At 38.1% G+C, this 27,987-nt stretch overlaps 2 protein-coding genes across 6 annotated transcripts in view; both read right to left on the bottom strand.

The window, feature by feature from the left end:
- The window catches only part of ZNF738 (zinc finger protein 738), a 452,488-nt gene extending 424,846 nt beyond the window's left edge, over nt 1-27,642 (bottom strand). For both annotated transcript variants that reach the window (XM_030912885.1, XM_030912884.1), the window contains exon 1: nt 27,489-27,642. The gene's annotated coding sequence lies outside the window, so the exon portion shown is untranslated. The remainder of the gene's footprint in view (nt 1-27,488) is intronic.
- ZNF85 (zinc finger protein 85) lies at nt 37-27,588 on the bottom strand. 4 transcript variants are annotated; one of them, XM_010365416.2, is made up of 4 exons: nt 27,436-27,588; nt 16,576-16,702; nt 16,005-16,103; nt 40-2,004 (listed from the first exon to the last, which is right to left on the bottom strand). In XM_010365416.2, exons 1-4 carry the CDS (start codon nt 27,436-27,438, stop codon nt 446-448), a joined length of 1,788 nt encoding a protein of 595 aa, XP_010363718.2. In that variant the 5' UTR covers nt 27,439-27,588; the 3' UTR covers nt 40-445. The 4 variants fall into 4 exon arrangements, with proteins under 4 accessions (XP_010363719.2, XP_010363718.2, XP_030768752.1 ...); XM_030912892.1 differs by lacking the exon at nt 27,436-27,588 and adding an exon at nt 17,194-17,306; XM_010365418.2 differs by lacking the exon at nt 16,576-16,702.
- Nucleotides 27,643-27,987: the final 345 nt, after the last annotated feature.

The raw sequence follows: 27,987 nt of genomic DNA, 5'->3' as shown, positions 1-27,987 counted from the left end.
TAAAGACATATTTTCTGAATGCTTTTTGGACAGTAATTGCATTTATAATGCTTTTATTAAGTACTAACTTTCTGATGCTGAATAAGATGTGAGCAGATATTAATGGCTTTTCCACACTCTTTATATTTGTATAATTTTTCTCAACTGTAAATTCTTTTCTGTGCAATAAGATGTGAGCATAAATTAAGCTTTGCTACATTGTTCGCACTTGTAGTTTGTTCCAGTATGAATTATCTTACCTAAAATAAAGTGTGACAACCATTTAAAGACTGCCACATTCTTCACATTTTTAGAATTTCTCACCAGTATGATTACTTTTATGCTTGTAAGTTTGAGGTGGTGTCAAAATTACTGTCACATCTTTCAGGTTAGTAGGGTTTCTCTCCAGTATAAATTTTCTTGTTTAATAAGACTTGCGAATTGCTTAAAAGCTTTGCCATAATTTTCACATTTGTAATTTTTCTCCGGTGTGAATTATCTTATGTTTAGCAAGGACTGAGGACCATTTAAAAGCTTTGTCACATTCTTTACATTTGTAAGGTTTTTCTCCAGTATGAATTCTCTTATGTTTAGTAAGGTTTGAGGACTGGTTAAAGGCTTTGCCACATTCTTCACATGTGTAGGGTTTCTCTCCAGTATGAATTTTCTTATGTTTAGTAAGTTTTGAGGATTGGTTAAAAGCTTTGCCACATTCTTCGCATTTGTATGGTTTCTCTCCAGTATGAATTACCTTATGGATAGTAAGCGTTGAGGGCCATTTAAAACCTTTGCCGCATTCTTCACATTTGTAAGGTTTCTCTTCAGTATGAATTTTCTTATGTCTAGTAAGATTTGAGGACTGGTTAAAAGCTTTGCCACATTTTTCACATTCATAGGGTTTCTCTCCAGTATGAATTTTCTTATGTTCAGTAAGTTTTGAGGATTGGTTGAAAGCTTTTCCACATTCTTTACATTTGTAGGGCTTCTCTCCAGTATGAATTATCTTATGTTTAGTGAGGGTTGAAGAGTGTTTAAAAGCTTTACCACATTCTTTACATTTGTAAGGTTTCTCTGCAGTATGAATTATCTTATGTGTAGTAAGGTGTGAGAAATGATTAAAGGCTTTTCCACATTTTTCACATTTGTAGGGTTTCTCTCCAGTATGAATTATCTTATGTGTAGTAAGGTGTGCAGACTGGTTAAAGGCTTTTCCACATTTTTTACATTTGTAGGGTTTCTCTCCAGTATGAATTATCTTATGTGTAGTGAGGTTTGAGGACTGCTTAAAGGCTTTGCCACATTCTTCACATTTGTAGGGTTTCTCTCCAGTATGAATTTTTCTGTGGGAAGTAAGGGTTGAAGATCGGTTAAAAGCTTTACCACATTCTTTACATTTGTAGGGTTTCTCTCCAGTATGAATTATCTTATGGGTAGTAAGAGTTGAGGATCGGTTAAAAGCTTTGCCACATTCTTCACATTTGTAGGGTTTCTCTCCAGTATGAATTTTCTTATGTTTAATAAGGTTTGAGGACTGGTTAAAAGCTTTACCACATTCTTCACATTTATAGGGTTTCTCTCCCGTATGAATTCTCTTATGTTTAGTAAGAGTTGAGGACCAGTTAAAGGCTTTTCCACATTCTTCACATTTGTAGGAATTTACTTTAGTATGAATTTTGCTATGTTGAGTTAGGCATGAAATCATGCGAAATGATTTGCCACATTCTCTACATTTGAAAGGTTTCTTTTTAGTATGTCTTATCTTATGTCTGTTTGAATTTGAAAATTTATGAATGACTTTTACATATTTATCACATTGAAATATTTTGCTCTGGGTAGCCGTGAGACATTGGTTAAGTCCATTATAACCTCCTTTGTGCATCTTACACTCATCCACACTTTCACAGCCTTTTCTTAAAGGTAAATTCTCATGTCTACATGTTCCATATCTTTTCAGTGTTGCTTTTTGGAAAGAATCTTTTATATTCTGCTCTGGCCAAAGGTCTTGGGCAAAATGAGAACACATAACTGAAAGAAATAAAAATGACAAATTACTCCACTTGCTAGACTTAGATGAAGATAGTTTACTAATGTAACATATGAAACTAAACAAACTACATTAAGTAAGATGGCATAGCAAAACACCATAGGCCCTAAATGCTTCATAGACATATAAATGTAACAAAAACATACTGACCAAAATACGTTTGTGGAAAATTTATAAATGAGTTAAGTGTGTGCAGTGCCCCACGTGAGCATAATGCAAAGAGCCACATAGGAAAAAAACAGTTTATTACATTTACAACACAGCTCTTTCTGCTGCCCAATGTAACAGAGTGCCTTTAGAAGTAAATTGGCAACTCCTGGTTTCTTTTATAAAAGACAAAAAAAACAGTGGCAAAAACATTTTTATTTCTGATTTCCAGGGACTTTTCCAGACACTGGTTTCTGTACTGAAATAAATGGTATATACATTGGAACGGCAGTTTGAGTCTGGTGAGATCAAAGGTAAATGCTACAGCAGCAAAGAGATTGCAATACTACAGGCAGGAAATAGTTGTAGCAAATGATTACTGACTATTAAGAAGAAACATACAAACTCCTTTAACTAAAAAAACCTAAAAAATTCCAGACAAGATACATCCTAAGAACATGTTAGAGATTTCAGAATCTGAAATCAGAATCTGAGAGTTCAGAATCTCTATCCAAGACCATTGGTTTCAGACTATGCCAGGACAAAGCTATATTATGAAGATTGTTACAGGTAGTTTGCTTTTAATGTCTAAATTTCAATGAAAGATTACAATGTATACAAAATATTAGGGCAACATAGCCCCATCAGAAATATAAAAATTTCAGAAAGCTACCATTAAAAATAAACATATACAAATTAGTTTTAAAAACCTGAATAATATTCAATGAGGAAAATAGAAACACAGACAACTATTGAAAATTGGAAGAATGAGGATAACAACAAAATATTAAAAATATAAAAAAACGGAAATTGTGGAAGTGAAAAATACAAAAAAAAATTTAATATAAGAAAAAATGATGTAAAAACGAAGAAGCTCAACAAACTAGAATACACACAAAGATATTTTTAACAAACACATACATGAGTTCAATTTCAAGTCACAAACAAGTAGAGAATCCTGAAAGCTGCAAGATAAAAGTGATGTGTCATTTATAAGCATAGTCTTATGAGATAACCAGTAAATTTGTCATGAAAATTTTGCAAGCCAGAAGGGAACTGTGTGATTTTGTAATAGTCCTGCAATTAGTTAAAAAAGTATACTGGCACTGCATATGCCCTATAAATCAAAGATGCTTAAAATAACATAATGTAAGAAAACAACATATTATATAAAAATGCATAACTTTCTGGGAAAGATATGCACATATCCAAAATTAGAATTCCTTAGCATTATCACAATGGTGCAGAAAACATTTTTAGTTATTCTCTAAAAGTTGAAAAATAAAAACACTAATTATTATAAACACCCATTAATGTACTTACAACATAAAAATATAATTAGCAACATCAATAAGTTGAGGCAGATATAATGAGAAAGATTTTTTGTATACAATTAAAGTTCATTTTTTGCCAGAATTAAATATACTGTTGCATCTTTTAGAGATTTTATGTAATCCCCAAGGTACCACAAAAAAATCTGTATAGAGATATAAAATAAAACTTTAAAAAGTGAAAGCATATTAGTACAAAAATAAAAAAGACACAAAGAAAGAAAGAGAGAAAATTGGGAACAAAGATACAAGAATCAAACAATAAAATAACATTAGTAAGTCTTTCTGTTTCAGAAAATTAAATATATAAAAAATTAATTTTAATTAAAAGACATACTTTCAATAAAGGGTATTAAAAAAAATTAAAAACCAGGATTCAACTTGCCTTTCTACAAGAGTCAGTTGAGATCTAATGATAAAGAAAGACTGAAAGTGGCAAGATGGAAGTAGACATTCCACGCAAATTTTAACCAAATGAGAGCAGAAGAGGTCAAAGTAACATTACACAAGCTACATCTTAAGTTAAAACTGTCATATTTTATGAAATGTACTTTAAAATCAAAACTCCAAAGAGACAAAGAAGGACATTAAACAATAATAGATTCACTCACTGGGAACCTCTGACAAATTTCTATATACATTTTGTGGTGTGTGTATCTCACATTAAGGTTCCAAATATATAAAGCAAATATTGACAGAACTGATGAAACACATAGAGTGCAATATAATTATAGTAGGATATTTCAATACCTACTATCTATAATAAAAATAAAACAAGACAGAATATTAGAAGGGAACAGATAACTTTAAGGTAATATAATACAATTACTTCTAACAGGTATAGAGAACACTTCTCAGTAACATCAGGATATACACCTTTCTCAATAGCTCATACAACATTCTTTTTGACAGGCCACCTGTTAGGACAAAAAATAAGTCTTAACAAATTTTTTAAAACTAAAATTTTATAAATTGCTCTTTATGATAAAAATGGAATCAGGGTATAATTAATGTTGTAAAGATATTCATACTGCTCGATGTAATCTACAGATTTAAGGCAATGTTTTTAAAACTTCTCATTGCATTTTTGAAGAAATAGAAACAGCAACCTCAGAAGTATATGGAATCTCAAAAGACAATAAAGTACCCAACATTCTTCAAAAAAAGAAACAATGTTTGAGGCATTATAGTTCCTGATTTCAAACACAGTACAAAGCTATAAAATTAAAACAACTTGGTATAAGTATAAAGCTGAAAAGGTACACTAATAAGAGAATGCAGTACACACGTAATGTATATGTCATATAAAGAGTCATTTGCCTACCCATAATCATTGCAGCATTATTACTGCAAGTCAATGGGTGAAAGCAATGCAAATTTCTGTCACTAAACCATTCAGCAGATTTAATTTGAAATATAAAAATACTGGAATGGGTCGGGTATGGTGGCTCAAACCTGTAATCCCAGCACTTTGGGAGGCCAAGGCGGGTGGATCACTTGAGGTCAGGAGTTCAAGACCAGTGTGTCCAGCATGGTGAAACGCCGCCTCCACTGAAAATACAAAAATCAGTCAGGCATGGTGGTGTATGCCTGTAATCTCAGCTACTTGAGAGGCTGAGGCAGGAGAATTGCTTGAACCCAGGAGGTGGAGGTTGCAGTGAGCCGAGATTGCGTCAATGCACTCTGCACTACAGCCTGGGTGACAGAGTGAAACTCCATCTCAAAAAAACAAAAAACAAAATACTGGAATATCCCTCAGTTTTCAAAAAGCAGGAAATATTCTAACAACTGTAAAGATAAGTCTTGATGACACTATGCCAAATAAAATGAGCTAGCCACAGAAAGACAGAGATTGTATAAGATACTTAAAGCAGTTACAATCTTAGACAAGGAAAACAGAGTGGTGTTTGAAAAGTGTCACAAACTGGGAAAAATTGGTAGTTGTTTAATGTGTATTCAGATTCCTCTTTGCAAGATAAAAACATTTTGATGATATGTTGCATAACAATGTCAATATAATTAAGATGACTAAATTGAATATTTAAAAATATTTTATTATAAATTTTGTTGTTTTTGATACGTAAAAATAAACAGAAATACCTAAAAAAGATACAGGGTAATGATAGTTTTCATATTATCTTCAAATTCAAAAGTGTTTCTCCCACATAGAAATAATATACATTCAGAAATAAATAAGATGATAAAAGTAGAAGAATTTTTATGACTACTCACCTACACAAGATTAAACAACCATTCACAACCAAACTATACAACAAATACACAAGTTATAGGAAAACAGAAATAATATTTATACAGACAAACATAAACACATTAGCAAGAGACGTATGGCTGATTCATATTTGATTTTGCTTCACACTGTCATAAATTGCAGAGTTAAATATTTTCATACACGATTATAATATAAACTAAAACATCAAAACACAATTAACTAATGTGAGCTGGAATACTCTTAAATATGAAACACAAAAATATAAAAGTGCAAAACAAAATTAAAACATGAAATGTAAAACTTATTGGACACTATCAAGCAGAACAACATATTCATGAAAAAGATCATAGAAGAATATAGCAAAAAAGTAATACAGAGGTTACTTGAAGATTAAAAAAAGCTGAGACCGGGCCGGGCGCGGTGGCTCAAGCCTGTAATCCCAGCACTTTGGGAGGCCGAGACGGGCGGATCACGAGGTCAGGAGATCGAGACCATCCTGGCTAACACAGTGAAACCCCGTCTCTACTAAAAATACAAAAACTAGCCGGGCGAAGTGGCGGGCGCCTGTAGTCCCAGCTACTCGGGAGGTTGAGGCAGGAGAATGGCGTAAACCCGGGAGGCGGAGCTTGCAGTGAGCTGAGATCCGGCCACTGCACTCCAGCCTGGGCGACAGAGCGAGACTCCGTCTCAAAAAAAAAAAAAAAAAAAAAAAAAAAAAAAAAAGCTGAGACCTTTCCAAATTCTGATGTAATAAAAAATTCTTAAACAATACTACCTGAAAGTATGTTTATAATTATATATTAATATATAAATATATAAAAATATATAATAATTACACTACTAATTATTTTACTGCAAAAACAAGATAAAAATAAAGACTTTTCAAAATAAAAGGTGAGGGTATTCATCACCCCTAGCACAGTCCTACAAAAACTGCTACATGGTTGCCAAGCACAGTGGCTCATGCATGTAAATCCTACAGTTTTAAGAGGCCAAGGCAGTCAGATCACTTGAGACTAGGAGTTGAAGATCAGCCTGAGCAACATAGTGAGACACTGCATAGAAAATAAAACAGAAAAAAAAGAAAAGAAAACAGAAAGGCTAAATGAGTCCATTATGTTAAAAAATAAAATGATGCTGAAAAGCATCATAGAAATATATATAAATAAAAAACTCTTTATTAAATATATCAACATAGATAACATTATTTATTATCATAATAATGGTGCATAAAACTCTTAAATTCTCTGTAGAATATGAAAAACAAAATATAAATCTGTTAATAGAGACACAACATAAAATAATATTTAATACCAATAACAAACTGGAAAATATAGAGTCAAATAAGCTGAAAGTAACAGAACAGAAAAACTTTTTATTCCATGCAAATATAACCACAATTGAGACATTCATAATTATATTAGACATAATATGCTTTACGTACTAGCATGAGACAAAGATTGATATTATAGTAAAATGGGTCAATTTACCAGGAATCTGTAACTATTATGCCTATTTATGTGTATATGTATATACAACATTAGGGCTCCAAAGTATATAAAGCAAATACTGACAAAAGTGAAGCAAGAAATACATAGCAACATAATAATTGTAGACATCAAGACCCCATTTTTAATAATAAATAGAAAATTCAGAGAAAAGATCTGTAAGAAAACAGAAAACTTAGACAACATTACAGAATATATTATTTTGCACATAGAGGAATACCTGAGAGTGGATAATTTATAAATAAAAAAGGTTCGTTTGGCTCCTGGTTCAGCAGACTGTACAAGAAGTGTGTGCCACCATCTGCCTCTGGTGGAAGGTTTCAGTAAGCTTCTACAACGGTGGAAGGCCAAGAGTAACTGGACATATCACATAGTAAAAGACAGCAAATGTGAGGTGAAGGAGCCAGGTTCGTTTAATGAGGCAGCTCTCATTTGAAATAACAGAGTGTAAACTTTTTGATTACCAAGAGGATGGTACAAAACCATTCATAAGAAATTTGCCCCATGATCCAAACATCTCCCACCAGGTCCAACATCCAACACTGAGGATTACATTGCAGCACGAGATTTGAAGAACATGAACATCTAAACCATATCACAGACCAACTAGGATTAACAGACATGTACAAAAGTTTTCAGTCAAAAGCAAGAGAATGCACAATATTCTTATTTGCACCTTGTACACATAACAAATCTTACTAAATTTAAGAATACTGGCTGGGTGAAGAGGCTCATTCCTATAATCCCAGCATTTTGGGAGACCAGGGTGGGAGGATCATTTGGAGCCAGAAGTTTGAGACTAGACTGGGCAACAAAGTGAGACCCTGCCTCTACAAATAATCAAAAAATCAGCCAGGCATAGCACTGCATGTCTGTAGTCCAAGCTGCTCGGGAGGCTGAGGTGGAAGAATCACTTGACCCCAGAAGGCCAAGGCCTCAGTGGGTCAAAATCATGCTACTGCATTCCAGGCTGGGTGACAGAGTAAGATTCTGTGTCAAAATAACAATGACAACAACAACAAATAAATTTAAGAAGACAAAAATTATACACTGTGTGTTTTCTGACCAAAACTGAATGCAACTAGGAATTAAAAGCAAAAGTAAAACTGGAAAATCCAAAATTATGTAAAAATAAAACACACCATTCAACATATTCTTGCTCAAGTTTCAAAAAATTTAATTTTTCAAAAATGTCAACACAACCTACAGTGTCAAATTCAATATAATCTAACCAGAAATCCCAATACCACAATTTTTTACAGAAATATTGTTTAAAATTTGATTATAAACTATAGCCAAACACCCATGAAAAAGAACAGAGGCATGATACTTCCTGATTTTAAAACATAATAGGCCGGCACGGTGGCTCACGTCTGTAATCCCAGCACTTTGGGAGGCCAAGGCAGGTGGATCATGAGGTCAGGAGTTCAAGACCAGTCTGGCCAACATACTGCAACCCCATCTCTACTAAGAATACAAAAAAATTAGCCGGGTGTGGTGGTGGGTGCCTGTAATCCCAGCTACTCAGGAGGCTGAGGCAGAAGAATTACTTGAACCTGAAAGGCAGAGGTTGCAGTGAGCCGAGATTATGCCATTGCACTCCAGCACGGGAGACAGTGAGAGACTCCATCTCAGAAAAAAATAAAAAAATAAAAGCTATAATAACAAAAACAATGTGGTACTGACACAAAAACAGATAAACAGATGAAAGAACAGAATAGAGAGCACAGAAATAAACTCTTCTGTATATGATCAAATGATCTTTGTAAAGTGGCCATGAGCTCACAATAGAAAAAAAAAATCTCTTCAAGACATAATGTTGAAAACTGGATATCAACATGGATAAAATGAAGTTGGATTATTTCCTTGAACCACCTATGAAAAATGTTTTTTAATAAAATACCCAGATATAAAAATAAACGGGGAAAGACATGACATTGGTCTTGGCACTGTTTTCCTAGATATGACATTAAATGCATGAGCAAAAAAGAAAAGAACAGTAAAATTTAACTGCACTATACTTCAAAGTTTCTGCACATCAAAGAAAACATTCAACAGAGTGACAATGCCTCCAAGGAAATAGGCAAAACTATTTGCAAATCACATGTCATAGAAGTTAACATTGAGAATACATAAACAACTTGTAAAACTGAACAATAAAGTTGAATAATTTTACTTAGAAATGAGTAATTGAACTAAATTTTTCTCAAAAAGAATACATGAATGGGAAAAAGCATTTGAAAGGAAATGTGGCCAGGTACGGTGGCTCATACCTGTAATCCCAGCACTTTGGGAGGCTGAGACAGGTGGATCACTTGAGGTCAGGTGTTTGAGACCAGCGTAGCCAACATGGCAAAACCCTGTCTCTACTAAAAATACAAAAATTAGCCAGGTGTGGTGGCATGTGCCTGTAATCCCAGCTACTTGGGGGGCTGGGGAGAACTGCTTGAACCCTGGAGGTGGAGGTTGCAGTGAGCTGAAATCATGCCACTGCACACCAGCCTGGAGCAAGACTCCATCTGGGGTGGGGGCGAAGCACGGGGAGGGAAGAAGGAAATGCAAAATTCCTAATTTATAGAGAAATGTATAAAAATCACAATGAAAAACAAAATCGCCTCACACCCATTAGAATGGCCACTATGAAAAAGAAAAAAAAACAAAAAAAACCCCACCAAATCTGTTGCTGATGCAATGAAAATAAAACCCATATTAATTGGTGGAAAACAAAGATGCAGCCATTATTTTAAAATGTCATAAATGTTCCTCAGATAATTAAAACTGGAATTATTAAGTACAGCAATCACATTTATGAATGTATATCCAAAGTATGCAACATAGAACCTGAGAGACATATTTGAGCATCCATGTTTATTGTACCAGTATTCACACAAGCCAAAACACTGAAGCAACCCAGATGTCCCTTGATTTATAAACACATCAAAAAAGTAACATATACATACAATGAAATGTTTTTTCAGACTTAAAACAGATTATCTTGTAACAATTTAACCTTTCAGAGTATTATGTCACTTAAACTAAGCTAGCAATAAAATGGTAGATACAATATTATTCCACTTATATGAGATATCTTAAGTGGTCACACTCATAAAAACAGAAAGTGGAAGGGTGTTTGTCAAAGGCACCAGAGAGGGTAAAATGGGTTGTTGTTACTTAATGGGTATTGAGTTTTAGTTTCACAAGATGTAAAATTTCTAGAAGTCTTTTGCATAACAATGTGAATATACTTAACATTACTGAAATATAGAGCTATGTTTTTTTTGAGACAGGGTCTCACTTTGTCACCTAAGCTGGAGTGCAGTGGCACAATTATGGTTGATGATAGCCTGAAATTCCCAGGCTCAAGTAATCCTCTTTCTTCAGTCTTCCAAAGATCTGGGACCACAGGTGCACACCAAAATGCCAGGCCATTTTAAAGAAATTTTTTGTAGAGAAGGAGTCTCCATATGTTGCCCAGGGTAGTCTCAAACTTTTGGGTTCAAGTGATCCTCCTGTCTTGGCCTCTCCAAATCTCTGGGATTACAGATGTGAGCCACAACCATGCGTGGCCCTAAAATGTACACTTCAATAGACTTAAGATGACAACTTTTATGTGTTTTAAAAACATTTTTTCTAAAAAAAACCTGAAAACAATATAGAATTATAAATATTTTCAGGAATTATCTTCATATCACAAAAGCATTTTTTTTCACACAAAAGAAATATATATTCATCATTAAACACATGGTGAAAATAAGACGATCTCCATGACTACTCACGTAAACAAGATGAAACAACCACTGAAAATCAGCTAAGAGGTAGGGCATGGTGGCTCACGCCTGTAATCCCAGCACTTTGGGAGGCTGAGGTGGGCAGATCACCTGAGGTCAGGAGTTTGAGACAAGCCTGACCAACATGGAGAAACCCCATCTCCACTAAAAATACAAAATTACCTGGGTGTGGTGGTGAATGCCTGTAATCCCAGAAACTCAGGAGGCTGAGGCAGGAGAATCCCTTGAACCCAGAGGCGGAGGTTGTGGTGAGCTGAGATTGTGCCATTGCACTCCAGACTGGGGGTCATATTTATAGATAAGCACACATACCTATATAATTAGATTGTTATAGACATATGGCTGATTATGTCTTAATGAAACCTCACATTGACTTAACGTGTACAAACAGAATTGCAAGTCATCTAAAATCATAACGCATAAGTAAAACCAAAAAAACACAATAAACTGATGTTAAGAAACCTACACTACCCGGGCGTGGTGGTTCAGGCCTGTAATCTCAGCACTTTGGGAGGCCGAGGTGGGCAGATCACGAGGTCAGGAGTTCGAGACCAGCCTGGCTAATATAGTGAAACCCCATCTCTACTAAAAATACAAAAATTAGCCAGGTGTGCTGGTGTGCATCTGTAGTCCCAGCTACTTGAGAGGCTGAGGCAGAAGAATTGCTTGAACCGGGAGGCAGAGGTTGCAGTGAGCTGAGATTGTGCCACTGCACTCCAGCCTGGGTGACAGAGCGAGACTCCGTCTCAAAAAACAAAACAAAAAACAAAAAACAAACCGACACTGAAAAAACACACTAATATGGAACTGCAAGAGAGTAATAAATGTTTACTCATAAACTCTGGTTTGCAATATTGATGTACCATTAAGAAATAATGTGTCTAGACAAAAATATTTGACTGTGTACTCATGGAAAGCAGGTATTTTGAATCATTGGCAGGCACCTATGGCAGTAAAATTTCAGAGAAAATGCAGTATAAGCATAAATAGAATATTGTAATGAGAAACTTTTTATAATCATTTAAAAGAAACCAGAGATAAATTTTGTTTTAAATATATGCATTTTTACACAAAACGAAACTGCTGCAATCCAAATTTAGAAGCAAATAGCCTTACACTGCTAAAAAAAATACACACACACACACATATATATGTATACACACACACATATATAGCAGAAGACGGTTATAGCCTCTGATATATAAAACAAATATTTGGGAATAAATTATGCTATTATTTAGATTTAGGCTGAAGAAAGTGGTTGAATATCCTATAATTCCGTTTTACCTGCAGCAAACTTAAATTTATAAGTAACTATTTTAGTAAATATGGAGTGCCTACAAATTGTCTAATTTACTTCAGACATAACATGTAAATTCTAGCATATTGTTCTAAATGTCTGAATCTAAAATTACAGACAAGTTTGAAATGGAATATAGAAAGTAAAAATGTATAGAGAGTAACATCAGCAAGATGGAAAAATAAAAGGTGCCCTACTTTCTTATGCTCCAACAGCAAGAAAATTTTTCAGCCTTTCCTGACAAAAATGCCCTTATGAGAGAGCCAGGCATCATGGCTCATCCCTGTAATGACAGCTACATGGTACACTGAGGTTGTAGAATTGCTTCAGGCCAGGATTTCAAGAGCATCCTAGGACAAATGCGGTGGCTCATGCCTGTAATTCCAGCACTTTAGAAGGTTGAGGTGGGCAGATCACATAAGGTCAGAAGTTTGAGATCAGCTTATCCAACACGGCAAAACCATGTCTCTACTAAAAATACAAAAATTAGCCCTGTGTGGTTGTGTGTGCCTGTCACTTGAACCCAGGAGGAGATGGGAGTGAGCCAAGATCATGCCACTGTACCAAAGCCTGTGTGACAGAGTGAGACTCCATCTCAATAATAAAAACCAAGACTAGCCTAGGGTCTGAAGCAAGACCCTATCTCTAAAATAAGTGCCTGTAAGAGAGTTTTGAGATTCAGGGAGGGACTTGTGAAACTGCTAAAGCCCAAGATTGAGGAGTATCCTTTTCAGAAGGTAGGGCCTCATTCAGGTGGCAAACTACAGAAACTCTGTTCTTGACTACAGACCAAAGAAATGGCCCACCCAGGTTGGTCCAACTGACAATTCTGAACTTACTTTGTAATCATCCCAAACACCTCCCAGCCACAGTATGAAAGGCCCTGCCCTTCCAGAGGCCTGAAGGAAGACACCAATTTATAGACATGCAGACAAGCCTGCAGACCTTGGTCTTTACTGTGGTCCCCAAAGCAGTTTAATGACTCAGTTCCAGCTCCCTAAGTCACAGTTCATGGCCAGTTCTGCCTAAACAGAAACCCACAGTGTCCTGGAGAAATGCTTTCTGGTATTCAGTGAAAACCATACTCATCCACATCTGATATAAGCCCTGCCATTATTAGACTCGACTGCAGAAACCTGCCCTATATATAGAAGTCCTGAAGGATATTCAGTCTGTCCAAAAATAAAATGGGAGTTACAGCTACCCAAGCCTCTTATAACAAACCAACTAAAGGTAGACCCTAGTGCAGACCCAGAAGCCTTGTGATTAAGCTACAACTCCTCTGCACTATAAACCCAGAGGGCATCCCACCACCCTGGGGGCCCAACAGAAGATCTTAACCTTCTGAAACCGGTTTATAAAAACTTGAAGAGGGCCAGGCGCGGAGGCTCATGCCTATAATCCAAGCACTTTGGGAGGCTGAGGCAGGTGGATCACGAGGTCAGGAGTTTGAGACCCGCCTGGCCAATATGGTGAAACTCCATCTCTACTAAGATACAAAAAAAATTGTCCAGGTGTGGTGGTGCACACCTGTAGTCACAGCTACTTGGGAGGCTGAGGCAGGGGAATGGTCTGAACCCAGGAGGCAGAGGTTGCAGTGAGACGAGATCATGCCACTGCACTCCAGCCTGGTGACAGAGCGAGACTCCGTCTCAAAAACAAAACAAAACAAAACAAAACAAAACAAAAACTTGAAGAGCTGTTTGCTCATTCAAATTCATACACACCAATGCAAAACTATATTGTGCTCATTGTAAAATGTGAAATAGAGGTTCCTCTTCAAAGGGACTTTCCTCCTCATCTAATTAGGAATAAATAGTAACTTTTCTTAGAAGTAAAATGTATTCAAAGACCTATGCTAACATTCTTAGATATCTGCTAGCTGTAATAAAGTAATCAATGTACTTTGTGTTCTTAGCTCCCACATTTTAGCCTAAATATTTGCCCTGGCATGCTTATACTGGTCCAAGCAAGCATTAGGTCATAGCCTGTTCCTATTCCTTATTTGGAGGTGTTTTTACCTTTCTCAGCATTCCACAAGTTGCTCCCTCCTTCCTTTGTTCTCCTCTGCCTTTGCCTCTTTTAGAAAGTTCTAAGTTGCTAGCCAATTGGAACAAATACAGAATGTGAGGTCCTGTTGTAGCCAGTGGAAACCAGACACAGCAATAGGGTGGACACATCAGGTTATAAGTGACCCTGTCTCCTTTGTTCAGTGCATTCTTGTGGCAAAACTGCTGGCAAATGTACTCTTTCTGCAGAAAGTAAACTAGCCTTGCTGAGACATCCTTTGTCTCTCAAAGGATTTTTGTGACATCAAGCACCCGTTCCCAATACTGTTGTCAATGCTTCTATTTTAATATAGCACTGGAAGTATGTGGCAGAAGAATTAGTCAAAAAAAATGTTTAAAGCCATTGAAATTGAAGACAAGTAAGTAAAAGTTGCTGGTTGTAGATCATATAATCTTATATATAGAAAACCATCAATAGTACATTAAAACCTGTCTAAACTAATAAATACACTCAGTAAATTAGCAAAATATAAAATTAACATACAAGTATAAATTATGGTTCCATATATTTAAAACAAACTATCTGATAAAGAAAACAATCTATTTATAATAGCATCAAATTAATAAATTTCTGAGAACAAATTTAACCAAAGAGGTAAAACATTTTTACACTGGAAGATATAAGATATCATAGAAAGAAACTAGAAAAGACACAAATAAATTTAAAAATATTTTATGTCTATGGATTGAAAGAATAAATATTGTTAAAGTGTCATGTTACACAAAGTAACCTATAGATTCAATAAACTCCCTATCAAAATTCTAGTGGTGGCCAGGCATGGTGGATCACACCTATAATCCTAGCACTTTGAGAGGCCATGGCAGGTGGATCACCTGAGGTCAGGAGTTTGAGACCAGCCTGACCAACATGGAGAAACCCTGAGGTGGAGGTTGCAGTGAGCCGAGATCACACCATTGCACTTCAGCCTGGGTAACAAGAGCAAAAAAAAAAAAAAAAAAAAAAATCTAGTGGCAGTTTTTACAGTAATGAAAAATACAATTCTAAAACATACATGAAACTATGATAAACTTTGAATAGCCAAAGCAATCTTGAGGTAAAAGAACAAAGCATAGGGGTATCATACTTTATAATTTCAAACTATATTTCAAGACTGTAGTAATACAAACAGGATGGAATGTGCAGAAAAATGAACCAAAAAACCCCTCAATGGAACAGAAACCACTATTCACACATTTCAAACATGATGCAAAAATAGAATTAAAAAAATTGTTTAACAGACAGTTTTTCAAAATTATGCAGATATTTGTGTGTCCCCCAAAACAATGAAAAAGCAGTCAGACTGTGCAGTCTCTTATATGCCACAAAGAGGACTTTGGCTCTAACTGTAAACTTGAAGATCACCGAAGAGAAAGTAGAATCCTTAGAGAATTTAAAAGCATAAGACAGAAGATGCCCCCATGTGAGGGGGGAAAAAAAAAAGAAGAAAGAGAAAGAAAAGAAAAGAAAAGAAAGAAACCTCAGGCTTCCAAGAAACTATATTCTTTGGAACACAGCTTCCCAAATCACATTTTAAGGACTGGCTTTCTCCTTGACTTTTGGACCTCTCATCTCTGTCGTCTACTGTATTCATTTTCACTTTCACCTACCTGGGGGTTTGGCCACCATGATCTCATATCTCTTCATACTCCAGGCCTCCTTTCCTTGCTCTAGACAAGCGATCAGGTCTGGCTTAGAAACAGCAATACCTGTTTTATTAAAAATAAATAATATAAATCCTGCTCATATTCTCTAATGACCAATCTAGTAATGTGCTTAATAGTAAGTTAATCCCAAAATACTAATTTATAACAGACATTTCCAAATATTTAAAAATATTTTTGATTTGTAGGTTCTTAATTTTACTATCCAGTACTATTGAATCAAAAATTCGTGTTGGCAATTACGTTTTAAGGTATGGGCAAGAATATTTTATGCCACGAAATTTGTGGAATTTAGTAATCTAGAGTGAAGGATACAGATCAGCTCAGGAATTTGGAAAGTTAAAAATGAAACATCTTGAATAAATTCTTTTCTACATGTATAATCCCCAAGGTTTTCTTGAAAACAGGGATCTGAAACTAATTTATGCAAATCACACTTTACCAAAAAAAATTCCACAAAGAAAAGAAATAAAACCTTTAGGGTATATTAGAAATTGTGTATTGAAGTTATCCTCACCCAGGAAGACCAGGTTTCTGTAGTTCTCTAACATCACATTTCTATATAAATTCCGCTGTGCAGTGTCCAGGCATTGCCACTCCTTCAGAGAGAATTCTATGGCCACATCCCTAAATGTCAATGGTCCCTGAAAAATACACACACACACACACGCGCGCGCGCGAGCACACACACATACACACACATACACACAATTACCAAGTGGTTATGAAAAGCATTTTTAATTTGACTCAAGGTGAAATGAGAGAGTAAAGATAATTTTCTGACTTACAGGAGGAACTAAAATTATAAAATAATTTTTTAACACAGAAATATTCTCTAATGTATTTTATAACTCTAAGAAAAGAGAGTGGCATAATATCCACAATATCAGTGTATATATGATACTTTTCTGGATGATATAGTATAAAATTAAGGGCATAAAAATGTATACTTTTTGAGTGCTCTATATGCATTGTACAGAATGAGTTACGTTTTTCAGATGGAAAAGACAGGTTGAATTAGAAGGTACTTTTTAAATTTTAATGTGTACAATAAACTGGAGAACTTGTTACGGCAGGTTGTTTTTTCAGATGATCTGGAATAAAGTCTGATTGTCTGAATTTCTAACAAGCTCACCAGTAAGGTCAATGTTTTCGGTCAAGAAGAGTATTTTGTCAAACATCCAGTAAGGGAAAGAGCCCTGTGTTTTTCCTAATTTTTCTGGCCTGTAAACAAAGATAAGAGCTTTGACTTTCCAAAGACAGATATATGCAAAAAACCAAACCAAACCAAACCAAAACAAAACAAAAAACCTAAGAAAAAAGGGCAGCTGCTGGATTAACTGTGATGGTTTATGTACATTAGCTGCATTAAGATAATAATGAAGAGAAAAATAACTCTATAGTGACAAAATCTGTCAGAGAACTCTTTAACCAAGTGAATCATTAACATGAACTGCACTAGGACAAATTTTCATGATGTGTTGATGCACACGGAATGACACAGCATCACAGCTGTGATACTGCCCCTCCAAAATTAAATTACAGTCTGAATTTTAACATTAAAAAAATCAGTTTTATGCAAAGTTCAGGATACAGATATCTTCCCTGTTCTATAATTTGTAATAGCAATTTTAAGTCATCTTTCTTTAGCACCCTAGAGAGCAGGTATCTCCTGACAATTTTTTTTTTAGAACTTTCTGGGTAATAAATGTCATCTTGTTTAACTAAGCATTTCCTTGATCCTGTTTTGCATAGAGGTAATGGAGAATATAGATGGAACCTCAACATTACATGTTTTCCATCTTTACAAATGACTCCAGCTTTCCGCCAATAGAAATCTTGGGTATCTACACCTTTTCATGTTCAACAGCGACAAAGGGAACATTTTTAATAGTGCAGATTATAAATTCGTGGTAGGAATTCTGCATGGCATATAAGAAGCCACAATGTAAAGAATGTAGAAAGGGCTCTGGTATATAGAAACAAATATTTTTCAGACACCCTTGACTAACATAAAATTTTTTTAAAGTAGTTAAACTCTTTAGGGAGGAATAATACAATAGAGAAGTAATGATCTGCATGGCATTCTAGGAGGCACAGTGGACACAGCTCTTGATCTCAGACGCGTTTTGCTTAAAAAAAAAAAAAAGCCATTTTTTCCTCTTTCTCCTCCTTTTCTGGGAATCCTTTTCAGATGAGATTCTTTGAACAAATTACAGCTGCATGTTGAGAATATGTCTTTAAAGATGTCAGCATCACCTGCTTATCTGCTACCACGAGACCCACAGGCAGAAGGATCAAGACCGGCAGAAAAAGCTCACTCATTTCTGTCCTTTATAATGGAAGAGATTCAGGAACAATGAGCTGCTCCATGGAGATCAAAATACGTTTCACTTTTCCTGTTCTCAGGTGCCCTCCCCTGTCACAGACACCAGCAATTTCTGCTACAATAATGAAAATATGGGCCATGGCTGGGCTTGGTGGCTCACTCTTGTAATCCCAGTACTTTGGGAGGCTGAGGCAGGCAGATCATGAGGTTGGAAGATCGAGACCATCCTGGCTAACACAATGAAACACCGTTTCTACTAAAAACACAAAAAATTAGCCAGGCGTAGGGGCATGTGCCTGTAGTCCCAACTACTAGGGAGGCTGAAGCAGGAGAATCGCTTGAACCCAGGAGGCAGAGGTTGCAGTGAGCTGAGATCGCACCACTGCACTCCAGTGTTTTAAACTCCATCTCAAAAAAAAAAAAAAAAAGAAAAGGAAAGGAAAAGAAAATATGGGCCATACCGGGTCCAAACAGAAACAGTCCTGTGGCCACCCTTCAGTGCAAAGGTAGAACTTAACACATCAATGTACCTGGAACACCTCATACTTGATTCTGGCCTCAACTTAGAGTCATATGAAGCACTTCATTACTACAATATGGATGCTTCCCCCCCAGAACAATAAACAGAATCCATGGGAAGGGCACAAGTAAAGAGATTTCTGCAAATTGGCCATGGAATCCTAATGAGAAGCCTGGGCTGATAACCACTTAGCTAAGCATTGCCTCTCAAGCCTTAATGAGCTTATAAATCACTTGGTAATTTTGACTTCATTCTATGTAATGTGATTCTGCAGGTTTGGAAAGAGTCCATGAATGGGATTTTAAACAAGTCCCCTGTCAATGCGATGTTGCTCCCCCTGGGCTCATTATTAGCATTAGAGAAAGCAGACACAGCACAGGGTCCCTTACACTCAGCACTCTTGTCACAACCAAATACTTCTGGTACAAATAAAGACAACACATCTCTGCCAGGTGTGGTGGCTCATGCCTGTAATCTCAGCACTTTGGGAGGCCAAGGCAGGCGGATCACGTGAGGTTGAGAGTTTGAGACCAGCCTGACCAACATGGAGAAACCCAGTCTCTACTAAAAATACAAAAAATTAGCCAGATGTGGTGGTGATTGCCTGTAATCCCAGCTACTCGGGAGGCTGAGGCAGGAGAATCACTTGAACCCGGGAGGCAGAGGTTGTGGTGGGCTGAGATCATGCCATTGCACTCCAGCCTGGGCAGCAAGAGTGAAACTCTGTCTCTAAATAAATAAATAAATAAATAAAACCCATCTCCATCCTAAAGTATCATATTCTTTGCTGGCTCATTAAAGTTTACAGAGGAAACAGAAGGCAGCAATGTCTGAATAAGCCTGCATTTGGCAACAACATGTACACATGTACTAATGCAAGATACATTAAGCGGGAACTATGTATTCAAAAGGATGTTAAAGAGCACTGTGTTGGCAATAACACATTACGTGATTTCATCATCATAACACACTGAAAGCTGTTATTGTTCAATAATTCTTAGGATTTAAATAAAGAGCCCAGCCTTTCTATTTCTTCTTGTTTCTCTGTCATTGATTTTTTTTTAATTGCATAGAAGAAAAGCTAAATATAGACAGATGAGAAGAATACAGAAAGGAAGGTTTAATGTATTTTAGAGAAGTTTTTACCATATTTATATTTAATTTTATGTGACTTGCAGAGCAAGTACTGGATTTGCAAAAGTAGAAAACAAGTTGTTAAACAGAATGTTTCTGCAAGCACTGGTTTTAATTAAAAAATTAAAAATTAAGATCCTAAAATACATACTTTATTTTTACCATTTATCTGTTTTGGGGTTTTAGGAGATTGTGAGCACCAGCTCCAGAAAGGCAGCAGGATTCACCAGACAAAGACAAAAACTCTGATGTCGTCTTCTTCTTCTTTTTTTTTTTTTTGAGACGAGTCTTGCCCTGTCACCCAGGCTGGAGTGCAATGGCATGATCTCAGCTCACTGCAACCTCCACCTCCTGGGTTCAAGAGACTCTCCTGCCTCAGCCTCCCAAGTAACTGGGATTACAGGTGCATGCTAGCACACCAGGGTAATTTTTGTATTTTTTTTTTTAGTAGAGATTGGGTTTCACCATGTTGGTCAGGCTGGTCTCAAACTCCTGATGTTATGATCTGCCCAGCTTGGCCTCCCAAAGTGCTGGGATTATAGGCGTAAGCCAACCCACCTGGCCCAAAACTCTGATTTCTTCTAACAAATTGTGTGAGGCAAGACTCCAGAGTGGGGCCAGACCTAAATAAGGCCTCCAAATAGGTTAAATCTCAACAGAACTGGGGCACGGAGAGGACTCTGTGTAGAATTATGTTCTCTATGCCACTGGGGTATTTCCAGTTCTGTTTTTCCTAAGCTTACCTAACAGAAACTTAAATCCCAGAGTTTGTGTAATTTTAATCTTTTTAAGCCACGGCCCCCTCAATTTTATAACATATACTAATCAGAAACTTAAAGAAACATTTTAAGGTTTTCTAGGGTAATTTTATTATAAGATATGTAAGTAATCTTAGCAAGTTAAAAGAAATAGAAATAGGCTGGGTGTAGTGACTCATGCCTGTAATCCCAGCACTTTTGGAGGCTGAGGTGAGAGGATCACAAGGTCAGGAGTTCGAGACCAGCCTGGCCAAGATGGTGAGGCCCTGTCTCTACTAAAAATACAAAAATTAGCCAGGTGTGGTGGTATGCACCTGTAGTCCCAGCTAGTTGGGAAGCTAAAGCAGAAGAATTGCTTGAACCTGGGAGGCAGAGGTTGCAGTGAGCTGAGATCATGCGAATGCACTTCAGCCTGTGTGACAGAGCAAGACTCTGTCTCAAAAAAAAAAAAAAAAAAAAAGAGATCAGAGTTTTTGTCTGGTGAATCCTGTCACTGTACTCCAGCCTGGGCGACAGAGCAAGGCTCTATCTCAAAAAAAAAAAAAGTAAGAGCTCAATAAGAACATGTACACAAAAAAAGAAACAACAGACACTGAGGCCTGGTAAGGGTGGAGGCTGAGATGACAAGGAGAATTTGAATAAATAAATATTTGTTTGGTTTTATGCTTAGTACCTCTGTGACAAAATAATCGACACCAAACCCCCGTGACACAATTTTACCTATATAAGAAACCTGCACATGTACCCTTGAACCAAAATCAAAAGTTAAAAGAAAAAAACTTCATGGGTGGGGAAAAGTGCAATGTAGGTGGAAGGATTGTAGGTTTTTGCTACATATAGATAGCAGTCCCAGTGGGGCTGTACTCTGATTTATTTGTGCCTGTGCAGGCAGATGAGATTATGAACAGGTGGTCCAGAACCCTAGCTTGGTGGAGAAAACAGTTTGCTGCTGCAGATTCAGTGTCTGGGGGTTGGGATATGCCAGGAGACTTGTAGACACTCTTGTGGGATTTTGGCAAGAAACACTAGGATCAACAATGATGTGGTAAAATTCCTGAGGATGATGACTACTCTTGAGAGGGATGTGGATACGTCAATGTCTAGTGTGTGTTTGTGAGTGGGTGGGACTCCTGTGGTGGCAGCTGCAAGAAAAGGGGGTCTGTCATCAGAGGTCCTTTCCTCCAAGTTTTCAGTCCACAGTCACCCTGGGAGGAGACTTGGAATCACAAGACAATGGGCAGTGTGACAGCCTGTGTACATGAGAGCAGAGCCTCCCATTCCCAGACACCCAGAGTTCCATTTGAGGTCAGGCCTCTGTGATATCTTTTTTCTGGTATCAGATCTGTAGAGTTTGCTGAACACTAAGCAATTCTCTAATACCTACTAATTATCTGAAATTTGAATTCTGACACCACCCAGAGTCAGCACAGACCCTGATTCAGGGTTCGGTCCCACAACATTGTCCTCATTACAGATGCCAGTCACAAACCCCATAGGCCCATCTATGCTTCTGAGCTACTAGTAGTTTAAAATTTGGGGATTCCCATAACCTCTCTCTAGTTCAATAATTTGATAGAGCTACTTGCAGAACTCAGCAAACACCGTTGTTATGTTTACTGGTTTATTATAAAAGATACAACCCAGAAAAAGTCAAATGAAAGAAATGTAGAGGACAAAGAAAAGGGGGGGAAAAATGAAACACACACATAATCCTGGAAAACAGCTGTGATTAATAACATTCATCCTTCGTGTGCTCCAGCAACAGTTTATGAAAAGTAACTTTTTTCCCCCCTCAGATGGAGTCTTTCTCTGTTGCCAGGGTGGAGTGTAGTGGCACGATCTCGGCTCACTGCAACCTCTGCCTCCCACTTCAAGCGACTCTTCTGCCTCAGCCTCCCAAGTAGCTGGGACTACAGGCACATACCACCACGCCTGGCTGATTTTTGTAATTTTAGTAGAGACAGTGTTTCACCATCTTGGCCAGGCTGGTCTTGAACTCCTGACATCGTGATCCTCACGCCTCGGCCTCCCAAAGTGTTGGGATTACAGGCGTGAGCCACCACACCCGGCCAGAAACACCCTTCTTATTATGACTTAGAAGGTGCTCCCTTTTCTTACCTATCACATAGCCAGATACATACTCTACACATTTTCTTCCTTTTCTCATTAAAAAATCAGCTGAATTTTTGAGTAGGTGTTGGAATTTGTCTTCACTGGTCTAAATAAAATACTTTATTTATTTTTTTAATTTTTATTTTTTTGAGACAGAGTGCAATGGCATGGTATCGGCTCACCACAACCTCCGCCTCCTGGGATCAAGGGATTCTCCTGCCTCAGCCTCCCGAGTAGCTGGGATTACAGGCATGTACCACCATGCCCGGCTAATTTTGTATTTTTAGTAGAGACAGGGTTTCTTTGTGTTGGTCAGGCTGGTCTCAAACTCCTGACCTCAGGTGAAATGCCCACCTCAGCCTCTCAAAGTGCTAGGATTACAGGCATGAGCCACCATGCACAGAAATAAAATACTTCTTAATCAAACTTCACTTAACTTTATGTTTTTCCCCACAGGCTGCTGAACTTTGAGCTACCCTGAGTGTGAGTCAACATACAACTCCATTTTATGTCCCTTCTACAAACATGCTGACTTCAGTCAGGGTAAAACATTCTCTGATCTAAAATCTGATTTTTTTCCCTCTCCATTTGCCATTCCCCTCCCACCTTTTTTCTAATCTTTTATGCTCCTCCCTAGGAAATAAAGCCTTTGTCTGCCTAAACTTTGCAAGCCATAAAGATTCCTCCTGTTGCAATATTCCTCTGGAATTCATTTTTTTTTACACAAATCTAACTTTGTTTTATTTTACAAAGTCTAGAAAGTGCCTCAAAACAATAAAAAAGTTTCTCATCAGTAAGACCCTCCCAGTTTCCTTTCATCTTAACCTTAACTGCATTTGCCTGTGGGGCCCCAGCTTTCTAAGGCTTTGAAGATTCTCTTAGGATAAAGACTTCTTCCATCACTGGGGTGAGCAGGCTGGGACATCTGCAGGGGAGGCTTCCCAGAAACAACTAACTGGGCCTTTAATAACCTTTTATTGTAGGCTTAATATTAGCCTTAGGTTGCAGTCACTGGGTTCAAGCTTTAATTTCCATATCAGATTTATTCCCTTGGTTTTTGAAACTGAAAACTCCAATGAAATCACTCAAACAGAGTGTTCATATAAAAAAAGAAAATTTTTGGTGCTTACATTTTATACCTCAATTAGAAAAGCAAAAGCACCTATTCCTTTACAACAATAAACATATTATTTTATTATTCCTATAAAAAATCATGTAGTAAACAATTAGTCATGGGAATACTTCTAAGAGGTACCTTCTAAGAGGTACCAAGTTTCATCTCATAAAATTTAGCATGAAACTTAAAAATCAAGATAACAGGATATGGGACAGAAATATTAACTGTCATAACTTTACCCTGCAAAAAGAGAAATTGATGTTTTCATGAATCTATGTAACTCACCAATTATACACCACATTCTCTTGTGGAAATCTATTTATTTCTACAGCCAAAATGGAAGAGAGATTTTTCCTAATTTTCTCCTTGATAACATTCTAAAAGCTAAGACTTGGGATTCTGTTTAGAATCACCCAGCCATAAGCACACCTGAGAAAAATTTTAAACTCACACTGACAAAGGAAAAGGTAAATGAGAATTCTTTTTTTTTTTTTGAGACGGAGTCTCGCTCTGTCGCCCAGGCTGGAGTGCAGTGGCCGGATCTCAGCTCACTGCAAGCTCCGCCTCCCGGGTTTACGCCATTCTCCTGCCTCAGCCTCCGGAGTAGCTGGGACTACAGGCGCCCGCCACCTCGCCCGGCTAGTTTTTTGTATTTTTTAGTAGAGACGAGGTTTCACCGTGTTCGCCAGGATGGTCTTGATCTCCTGACCTCGTGATCCGCCCGTCTCAGCCTCCCAAAGTGTTGGGATTACAGGCTTGAGCCACCGTGCCCGGCCGAGAATTCTTAACAAATGGAATATATGATTAGATTTTAATTTTTTTTCCTAAAACCCACTTCTTTTATGCCCTGTGCAAATATTTTTGTGCCTTTTAAACCTCATTAATTAAGTGCAATTTACAATTAAAAGAAGCTGAAGTCAAAATAAGTGAACAAATCTTTTCCAGGTGACAAACCCACGGAGTGACAGTGCTGATTAGAAAACACATGTGTCTGACCTATGTGTCAAGTCAGGCCACTCAGTCACTTGATTCTCCCACCCACTCCTGCTCACTAAAGTTCTCAATGACCAGCCTCTCAAGAACCACTGCACTATACCCCAGTGACTGCCCCAAGTGCATTTTACTTTGCAAATTCTTGCACCATCTCACTGGAGTGACTTATTTCTGTCTTTTGGGATACTAATTTTTCTTTCACAAATCTTAGAGAATCCAGGGGGTAAAAATTATTTCTGCATTTTTCTCTCAATACCAGCATCTGACTGGCTGACCAGCAATGTGTCTCCAAGAAATAGAAGCTGGGTTGGGTGAAGTCAATCCTTTTTTTTTTTTTTTTTTTCGATACAGAGTCTCGCTCTTTCGCCCAGGCTAGAGTGCAGTGGTGCGATCTCGGCTCACTGCAACCTCTGCCTCCCAGGTTCAAGCAATTCTTCTGCCTCAGCCTCCCTAGTAGCTGGGATTACAGGTGTGTGCCACCATGCCTGGCTAATTTTTGTATTTTTAGTAGAGATGGGGTTTCACTATATTGGCCATGCTGGTCTCAAACTCCTGACCTCGTGATCCGCCCGCCTTGGCCTCCCAAAGTGCTGGGATTACAGGTGTGAGCCACTGCGCCCAGCCAGGTGAAGTCAATCTTAATGTCTCAAGGAGTTAGCTTTTCAAAGGAAGAGTACACCAGGAGACTGCCCTCAGGCCCAGGGTATCTACCTGCTCCCTTGATGGGATACACTTCATACCTCAGGTTGTCCTATGAGAGAAAATGACCCAGGAGCTGATATTCACTAGACACTCTAGCCAACAAAGCCACCACGGTGGGCATCTTGGTTTATCCCCAGACAGTACTGAAAACCCAGGACCAGGAAAAAACTGAAGAGTGGCTGATGATCCATCACCCCATAAAGTTTCCAAATGGAAACCTTGACCCAACACCATTCTGATAGGAACTCTGTGCCTAGGCAAGATAAAAGGAAAAGAGACACAGAGATTTTTTTACCATATGGTGTCAGGGATTATTCGCTTTCTTCTCATAGGAAATCTTTACAAACAGAAGACAACGTTTTAAATAGTGCCATCCAATGGTTTGTCAAAGAATTATTAATTGAAATATAATAAAATGTACAATAAAGGACAAATAATTGATAACTGTGTATCAGGGAGAGGAAGGTGGCATTTGGGAATGTCAACGACACTGGAAATTTAGTATTTTACTGTAAATCAGAGTTAATCTGGAAGAACAGGGAATAAGAACTAGACTTAAGACCCTGCTTGAGACACGTGTGAAAAATGCAGGGGAAAAGAAGTACCCTGTGGACTGTGCAAATAATTCAGTGGCAGGCAATTAGACTGAGGTGGCTCTAGTCCCTGGGGTCCTCCTTTTTAAAAAAATCTAACTAATAATGTATTTTTTAGTAAATTACCACATTGGGGAAAACAAAATTCAGGCTTAACCAACTATAAACTGCCAATTAAACTCTGATTACATAATCTGAAAATTGCCAACACGATCGTACAAATTAAGAGACTACATAACTGTACCTAACCAATTACTAAATTTGATGTTCTTCATCATGTACCTTATAAAAGTCTTTTATTCAAGCCTCCCATGGACCACAAACTACAAGCCATAGCTGAGTGCTCTACAATACTTGAGCCACTTTTTAAGTTCTCTAATACTTTTGCGGTGACTCCTATAGTGTTTTTTTTTTTTTTTTTTTTTGAGACGGAGTTTCGCTCCTGTTGCCCAGGCTGGAGTGCAGTAGCACGATCTCGGCTCACTGCAACCTCCGCCTCCCGGGTTCAAGCGATTTTCCTGCCTCAGGCTCCTGAGTAGCTGGGATTGCAGGCGCACGCCATGACGCCCAGCTAATTTTTGTTTTTTATTTTTTTACATTGAGACGGGGTTTCACCATGTTGGCCAGGATGGTCTTGAACTCCTGACCTCAGATGATCCGCCCGCCTCGGCTTCCCAAAGTGCTGAAATTACAGGCGTGAGCCACAGCGCCCGTCCCTCCATACATTTTTAATAGAAAAAAGGAACTGGGAACCCCAAAGACCAAAGCTCTTCCCATTCATGAACCCGCACCCCGAGTCAGGATTCTCTCCCTGACGACCCTCCCGAGGTCCCTGCTCAATCAGGGAGAGACGCGGTGCTGCGGATGCAGAGCTGCCCAGAGAGGGCTCCAGTACAGGGCACAGTCACTGTGCAGGGAAGAGACAGGACGCCCGGGCACGGCAGTCAGCGCAGCCGCCATCTTATGGCTGAAGGGGACTAGGGCCGAGCTGGGCAAAAAGAACTCGGAGCACAGATTGTGGAGCTGACTACAGGGAGGCCCGAGTCCCGCCACAGCCGCTTCCCACTGGTTTCAACCAACCCCTTTCCCCTCTCGGGATGGCGCACCCGGCACTCTCACCATTTCTAAGCTTCCAGGGGGTCCCGGCGTCTTAGTTGTGGATCTCCCAATACCTGCAGGTCACAGGAACACAGAGGCTGGGCCTCTAGGAGCAGAGGACACAGAGCAGAGAAGACAAGACCTGGAGCTGAGGCTGCAGGGAGAGACAAAGGCCCCGCCACATCCCGGAAGCCGCCCTGTCTGCTTCAGCTGCGTTCCTGATTGGACGGTTCCCAGCCCAGCGTCTCTGATTGGATAATATTTAAGGCACGTCTTTTCAGGCCGTGAGTGACAGAAGATGTGATTAGATGCCGGGCTGAAAGAAGAAAGAGTGACAGCCTAGGCTGCAGCCTTTTCAGACAGGGCTTCCTTCCTGAGCTGAGCCAGGCCCACACCAGAGGGTATTTGCCCTTAACCTCGTGTATCAAGTTATATGCATTCAAAAATAATATATTGTATGGCTATTCACCAATGAACAAAGTAATAACAATTGTTCTAAAATTTTAGATTTTATGACCTCCCTGTATTCTGGTCCTTCGATCAGGCAATCCTCTGAAATAAAATGTGAGTCAC

This window comes from Rhinopithecus roxellana, chromosome 12, assembly GCF_007565055.1.
Source record: "Rhinopithecus roxellana isolate Shanxi Qingling chromosome 12, ASM756505v1, whole genome shotgun sequence".
Taxonomy (NCBI): Eukaryota; Metazoa; Chordata; class Mammalia; order Primates; family Cercopithecidae; genus Rhinopithecus; species Rhinopithecus roxellana.
The sequence above is the reverse complement of the archived record's forward strand: the minus strand, read 5'-3'. Positions and strand labels throughout refer to the sequence as shown.

Coding starts and splice junctions, on each gene's coding strand:
- ZNF85 (XM_010365416.2), bottom strand. Junction 16,104..16,575: donor CAGAAACCTGGTCTTCCTGG/GTGAGGATAACT, acceptor TTAATAAAACAG/GTATTGCTGTTTCTAAGCCA. Junction 2,005..16,004: donor CATGGTGGCCAAACCCCCAG/GTAGGTGAAAGT, acceptor TATTTCTTTCAG/TTATGTGTTCTCATTTTGCC.